Source organism: Panicum virgatum, chromosome 7N (assembly GCF_016808335.1).
Source record: "Panicum virgatum strain AP13 chromosome 7N, P.virgatum_v5, whole genome shotgun sequence".
Taxonomy (NCBI): Eukaryota; Viridiplantae; Streptophyta; class Magnoliopsida; order Poales; family Poaceae; genus Panicum; species Panicum virgatum.
In genome coordinates this window covers 49,619,629-49,626,964 of record NC_053151.1, presented here as the reverse complement: position 1 = coordinate 49,626,964, position 7,336 = coordinate 49,619,629, and the positions used below count along the sequence as shown (strand labels likewise).

The window sequence follows — 7,336 nt, the reverse complement described above, 5'->3', positions numbered from 1 at the left end:
TAGAGGCGGGAGACGCCGGCGGCAGCGCTAGGGCTCCGAGTGAAGTTCCAACCGCCGGAGTTGGAGGATGAAATGATAGGCTGTACGTGTTTCGCTATATTCAAGCCAATCGAGCCTTAGAGAGATCATTTTGGTACTTTTCAGTTGCTACTTTACTTTAGCGTGCTAGGTCCATGGAGATACATAGGGTATACAAGTTGGGCGTGAAAACCAACTTGCGGAATCCGCACATATGTTGTGGGCTCATTGCCATAGACATGATCATACATCCATACTATGCATTCCTAATAAAAAGAACACCATCATACTATGCATTGTAAAAGCTGTATCATTCTCTCATCGCATGACATGGCACCTTTAGCGAGCATGACACTTGTCTACCAAATGACCTAGCACTCTTCCCAGCCAATTATCAAGTTTTTTTTTTTTGAACGAACGGGCACGAGACAGTGCCTATTTCATTGAAAGAGAATAGTTTTTACAAGCCGGCTAGCCGGACAAAACAAGGAAACAAAGATCTATTCTCGCGCTAAGAGGGCTGATAAGCCCTTCGCCCCTGCAGCGATCCAAACTGATGCCTCATTCTTGATTTTCGCCATGATGGTCGGGATCGGGGATTTGTGGCGATTGAAAACCTTGTCATTCCTCTCCTTCCAAATCTCCCAGGAGATGAGAAGGGCAAGGCTGCGGGTAAGGTATGGAGTATGGCCACACATGAAGTGCACATGCACACTCAAAGTTATATATACGTGCGCATGAGCCAATGATTACGAAAATTGATTACATATCCTTGGCAAATTTAACACAGCTGAATAGCTGATGGATCTCCTGCATAATGCAAACCATGCGTAGAGAAATGTGCATAGATGCTATTATTTGACTTAACCGGTCGAGTTTGTTTGTGCTGCTAACAAAAAATGATAGAGTGCCATGGCGTGTTGCCACGTCTTCTCGAATCGCAGCTTCAATATAAGGTTTGACCTTCCAACCCCACGTTCAGAAATGGCACAACGCGATTCCTACTTAGCGCACGCATCAGGCATTCAGGTCAGACATTCGAAGTTCACACTCTGATCGAGATGGACCAAATTATTGGTTGCTTGCAGCCTTGCTAATTAATGGAGATCTGATCTTTATCGCGCGCGGCCGACACAACAAATTGGTGGCCGACCGCTGACAGGCACAGATGAGATTATCCCATCGTCCCTCCATTTCAATCCACACTATGTCCGTGTGGCGTTGCAAACCCAACCACTGTGCTTATTATTCCCCGAGACGAGCATGGCTCAAACTTCGGCGACCTCCTCTCCTTCCCGACGTGCCGGGCACCACGCATGCGTGCGTCCGCCATGTCGCGGCCGCCCACTCCTCATACCCAACCGTATCGATCGAGCTTATAAATTAAACTCGCCGTGCCGGCCTCACAGGCCACTACAGAGGAAACGACGACGACGACGACGGGAACAGCATTACCCTGAGGTCGAGCCATGGCGCGGTTGATGACCACCGGAACGTCGGCCGCCTTGCTGATGGGAGCCGCGTTCCTCCTCCTGGCGGCGGCGGACGCGTCGCCGTACGACTACGCCGGCGCGTTCGACAAGTGCCTGCAGTTCTTCGAGGCGCAGCGGTCGGGGAAGCTCCCCGCCGACCACCGCGTCAAGTGGCGCGGCGACTCCGCCCTCACCGACGGCTTCTCCCAGGGGGTACGCCGCGCCGCTCCTCTCGCCGTCCCGATCGATCACACTCTGCATGCATTTAGCTTCAAAGGATCGGAGTGTGTGGATCATGGTGGTGCATGCGTGGACAGGTGGATTTGGTGGGCGGGTACTACGACTCGGGCGACCACGTCAAGTTCGGGTTCCCCATGGCGTACGCGGTGACGATGCTGTCCTGGGGCGTGCTCGAGTTCGACAAGGAGATGGTCGCCGGCGCCGCCAACAACCTCCAGCGCGCGCTCGACGCCATCCGCTGGGGCACCAACTACTTCATCAAGGCCCACACCGAGCCCAACGGCCTATGGGTCCAGGTGGGCGACGGGGACAGCGACCACCTGTGCTGGGAGCGCGCCGAGGACATGTCGACGCCCAGGACGGCGTTCCAGATCGACATCAACCACCCGGGATCCGACGTCGCCGGCGAGACGGCGGCCGCGCTGGCAGCGGCGGCAAAGGCCTTCCGGCCGTACGACTCCATGTACGCGGACCTGCTGCTGCTGCACGCCAAGCAGGTACACTTGCGCTATATATGCATGTGTGTACTGTGCAGATCGAGTTCTGAATGTTCCACTGAAACCTTGTGTTCCTGCCTACGTGTGACAGCTCTTCACATTCGCCGACACGTTCAGAGGCAGATACGATGACTCCCTGCAGGGCGCCAAGAAGTTCTATCCATCTGAATCTGGCTACCAGGTACTAGTAATAACAAGAAATGCGGCGCAGCTGGAACAACAATCGATTGCAGTCGTGTGACCATTAACAACAAGCTAGTTCACGATCTGATTGATTTGACCTGCAGGACGAGCTGCTCTGGGCGGCGGCGTGGCTGTACGAGGCCACCGGCGACGAGGGCTACCTGCGGTACGTGTCCCAGAACGCCGAGGCCTTCGGCGGGACGGGCTGGTCCGTGCTCGAGTTCTCCTGGGACAACAAGTACGCCGGCCTCCAGGTGCTCCTCTCCAAGGTGCTCCTCGAGGGCGGCGCCGGCGCCGGCGCCGACACGCTGAGGCAGTTCCAGGCCAAGGCCGAGTTCTTCCTCTGCGCCTGCCTGCAGAAGAACAACGGCCACAACATCAAGCTCACCCCCGGCGGGCTCCTGTACGTGGACGACTGGAACAACATGCAGTACGTGAGCTCCTCCACCTTCCTCCTCACCGTCTACGCCGACTACCTCGCCGTGTCGCGCGGCGCGCTCAAGTGCCCCGACGGCGAGGTCAAGCCCGCCGAGATGATCAGGTTCGCCAAGGCCCAGGTGGACTACGTCCTGGGCAAGAACCCCAAGGGCATGAGCTACATGGTCGGCTACGGCAGCTACTTCCCGACGCACGTGCACCACCGCGGCGCGTCCATCCCTTCCGTCTCCGACGTGACGTCGGCCGTCGGGTGCATGGACGGCTTCGACAAGTACTACAACAGCAAGGGCGCCGACCCCAACGTGCTCCACGGCGCCATCGTCGGCGGGCCCGACGCCAACGACGGCTTCGTCGACGAGCGCTGCAACTACCAGCACGCCGAGCCCACCATCGCCGGGAACGCGCCCATCTGCGGCGTCTTCGCCCGCCTCGCCTCCGAACCGGCCGACGCCGCCTCCGGTAAACAAGCAAGACCCTCACTGCCTCACATCAATTCTTTCTTCTTCAGAATTCGGACATGCTTGATCTTCTGATCGACAGCGATCGTTTATTAGTCACTGAACAACGAGATGGTTGCACGACATTGTGATGATTGCAGATAACAGCCCGGCGCCTGCTTACTCACGGCCGCCTCACGATTCCTCGCCATCATCAAAGGGTAAGGACTGAAAAACAACTGCACCTGCAGTCATCAAATGAGCAAGATCTAGCTTCGAACTAGTACTGATGAGACACCATGTGATTGTTCTCTCTGTGGCTGCCCAGCAGGCTCTCCGCTGGAGTTGGTGCACACGGTGAGCAACTCGTGGACGACGAACGGCGTGGAGTACTACCGGCACGTCGTCACGGCCAAGAACACGTGCGGCCAGCCCATCACGTACCTGAAGCTGCACATCAAGGAGCTGTCCGGGCCCATCTACGGCGTGTCCGCCGCCAAGGAGAAGGACACGTACGAGCTCCCCCCGTGGCTCACCCGCCTCGGCGCCGGCGAGCAGTTCACCATCGTGTACATCCAGGGCGGCCCCGCGGCCAAGATCTCCGTGGTCAACTACAAGACCGTTTGATGAGGATGGTACAGGCTGCCGGTGTTTTGCGTTGCACGTCATCAAGTTTCTTTTTTTTCTTGCTCTATCTACAATTCTTTGACACCTTTTTGAATGTGTGTGTCTCTCGATCTTTGTATACGAGACTGGAAACGATTAGGTATAGCATCGTGAGAGACGTTCAGTTGTATGTATGTATCAATACATGCCTTCCCTCTGGTCGGGTGGTTTTTCCCACTCGGCGTTGGGCCTGTGTATGTGACTTTTTCTTGCTTCCTGCTTAATATAAAAATACGCAGCTATCATGTGTATTCGAAAAAAAAAATACATGCCTTCCCTGAGAAATTTGCAAAAATGGGACTGCAAACATTGGCCTTTGCAGTTTTGCCATTGACCCCACATTTCATAGGCACAGATGGTCCCACCGTGTCATTCACTGGGAGTGGCAAATTCACGAGTGGTCAGTGTTTGCAGTCCTAATATTGCAATTTTTTCGCCTTCCCTGGCCTTATTATTTCTCCCTTGAGAGCGACAGACAATACTAATTTTGATTACTGTGGATCTCCATTGCAAAGGCAGGAGTAGACTTTTGGGACGCGATCGCAAGCTTTCTGTGTGAAGATTCGATGCTTGCGTGACTTTTTTTTTCTCTGTCATGGTGTGCAAACCCACAGCCGGGTAGCGTAGTGCACTCGCCTAAACCCAGAAGGTGAGTACTTGGGGGTAACTAAAATTAGTCCAAACTAGATGCAAGAACACGATGAACACGGCAGATTTAGAGTGGTTCGGGCCGCCGGAGCGTAATACCCTACGTCTACTGTGTGTTGTATTGCTTGTGTTTTCAAGAGGTTGAGAACGGGATTGTTCGGAGTGAATCCGAGCTTGTGTTGTGTCTGCCCTTGCCTTGGCCTTTTTCGAGTCTAGAGTGTGCAGTGAGCGCCTCCCTTTTATATCTCAAGGGAGGCGCGTACATGGCCGTTGAGTCCCCGACATGTGGGCCCAACGATGTTGTATTTAATACGAATGACCTAGCGCTATTATGGTGCTACGCCTCGGAAAGATCTTATTCCGGGATTTCCTTGCTTTGCCCGTGGGAATCTTCCGTCCGGCATAGCCATGCCCTGTCTTGTCGAAACGGCGCCAGGGCGTAGCTTGCGGCGTAGCTTGCCGTAGCCTGCCGTGTAGCTGAACGGGCCGTGTAGCTTGCGGCGTAGGCTATATGATGAAAGGGTGCCGTGCCGTCGTATCTATTTAATGCGGCAGACGGGCTCTGCGCGGATGCGGCGCATGCGGCTGCACTGTGTACCTTGGTAATATGCGGTCTTCAGTGAGGCCTGACAAAAAAATGTCCCGCGTGTCGCGGCAGCAGTGCACGCCTCAACCACCCGCATTGAATGCGGTGGGTGGGCGAGTGTTCCAGCGGAAGACTCGCGCCCGCGCCTGCGCCTGCGGGACACGTGGCGCCCCCGGACCCCGCCCCGGCGGTATATTGGTTCTACGCGCATGGGAGGTCCGGACGGACGCGGGGAGGTCCCGGACCCCTATGGGGGGTCCGGGTCCTCGGCTGTTGGCGCGGAGTTTCCCCTCCTCAGGGACACGTGGCGTCACCGGACCCGTTCCCAGAGCGGGGAACGGGTCCGGGGCCGTTGCCTCGGTGAGGTAAGAGTCGGACCCCTGGGGCCCGGCTGCTCCGCCCCTTAGGGCGTAGCTATGGATGACTATGCGAGTCCCCGGGCCCACCTCGGGAAAGGCGACGAACCCGCAGGTGGGGCCACTACTGTGATCTAACTCTGCATTACTTGAAGCCTTCAGCGTTAGACTGTGCGCGCTGCAGGAGTCTTGTCCGGCTTTGACCATCCATCGGGTTCCCTACTGGCCCATCACGTCGCAACGGCTCACTGACTCAAGACCCCCACGCACAGTGGTGCGCCTAGTCACACGTACGACGCTCGGCACTACTGCCGCCGGGGTAAAAGGAATTCTTTTCCGCCAGTGCGGTTCCTGAAAGGTCTGACCCTATCAGCGCTCGTACAGGCACGTCGGTTCGACTTCTGCCTCGCTTCACGCGCGCGCGACGGTTCGAATCCCGCCTTTTCACACCTTCGTTTGTTACCCGCCTCTCCTGACAGGCGGGCCGGGGCCCCTTGTCATGGACTGGGCGGCTAACACCAGGCGTGAGCGTCGCTTGGCTTCTAGCGTCGGTTTCGGGGCGCGCCGGATGGATCAGGCTTCATAAAAGGCCGAACCGCATGCCGCGGTTACTTTTTCGTATTCGCCTTCTTCCTTCCAAACCTTTGCACCCCTTTGCCTTCGAGCCTGCTCGCCCCTTGCTCTTCTGCACAGATTGTTCCTCGCCTCCATAGCAAGATGGCGTCCCTCGTTCGTCCCAGTCGTTTCCAAACCGAGGCACAACTGAACGTGGTGCGCCGCCTGCTTGGGTGGAGTCCACAGGAGACTGCTTGGGGAATTCGAGCAGGCTCGGTTCCCCTCGGCGATCTGCGCGCCGTGGAATTTGTGATGTTTATTTCGCAACTTTCCACTGGCGTGGGGCTGCCAATTTCTTCGTTCTTCCTGCTGCTGCTGGAGGATTTCGGCCTCCAACTCCAGCATCTCACGCCCACTCCATTCTCCTGACGTCAATCTTCGTCCACCTATGCGAGATGTTCGTAGGGGTGCGGCCCTGCGTCATTCTCTTCTGCCACTTCTTCGTCCTGGTGTAGTCCGGGAAGAGCAAGGATGAAGTAGGGGCGTACTACTTCCAGACAAGGAGCGATCTGCAGACGCCCTACATCCCCGGGCTTACTGGCGGGAAGTGGGAGGATTGGCGCAAGGAGTGGGTGATCGCCACCACCGAAGCCAACGAGCGCCTCGTCATGCCGACCGAGGGACCGGCCTCCGACCGCCAGTCCTGGAGGGCCAAGCCGTCCCTGCCATCGGAGTTTGACCCCGTGCTGAGCAAGATCAGGACGCTGGCGGAGAGCGGCCTCACCTCGTTGCACGTGCTCGGGGACTTCCTGAAGCTCCGGATCGTCCCTCTGAAGCAGCTGCCGCGTCCTGCCTGGAGCTTCACCGGACTCCAAGACTGCAGCAGGACCCATCGCGGGGAGGGCAGCGATCTGACCCAGGAAGGCCTGGAGGTCGTGGTGCGGGCGGTGACGGGGGAGATCTTCGTCCTGGAGAACCTGATCCTCCCTCAGGGCGTCGTTCCCCTCTGCGAGGACTCGAGCCTGAGGGCTGCGGTGATGGCCACTCTGCCGGCCCTCGACGACGGTGGGCTTGCAGCGCGCCAAACTGGGGGCGACCCGGACCGTGGGATCCGGATCCCCAGTGCATCCGAGGAACAGGCCGTGCCGAGCACCGCAGGGTCTGGCCCTTCTGCCAAGGCCAAGCAGGCCGTGGCTAGTAGCTCCGCCGCGAGCGGTCCCAGCGAGGCCTGAAGCAGCTC

General features: G+C 57.5%; 1 protein-coding gene across 1 annotated transcript; it reads left to right on the top strand.

Annotated features, from left to right (window-relative positions):
• Positions 1–1,437: 1,437 nt before the first annotated feature.
• On the top strand, positions 1,438–4,162 carry LOC120682325 (endoglucanase 13-like). The gene is made up of 5 exons (XM_039964169.1): positions 1,438–1,703; positions 1,808–2,227; positions 2,319–2,408; positions 2,515–3,315; positions 3,580–4,162. The coding sequence occupies exons 1-5, from the start codon at positions 1,488–1,490 to the stop codon at positions 3,910–3,912; spliced, it is 1,860 nt and encodes a 619-aa protein (XP_039820103.1). The 5' UTR covers positions 1,438–1,487; the 3' UTR covers positions 3,913–4,162.
• Positions 4,163–7,336: the final 3,174 nt, after the last annotated feature.

What these genes read in the sequence shown, in the direction of transcription:
- LOC120682325 (XM_039964169.1), top strand. Translation starts at nt 1,488, where the DNA reads ATGGCGCGGTTGATGACCACCGGAACGTCGGCCGCCTTGCTGATGGGA. An exon ending in CATCTGAATCTGGCTACCAG is followed by an intron (nt 2,409 to 2,514) that starts GTACTAGTAATA and finishes TTTGACCTGCAG; the next exon opens with GACGAGCTGCTCTGGGCGGC. An exon ending in ACGCCGCCTCCGGTAAACAA is followed by an intron (nt 3,316 to 3,579) that starts GCAAGACCCTCA and finishes AGTACTGATGAG; the next exon opens with ACACCATGTGATTGTTCTCT.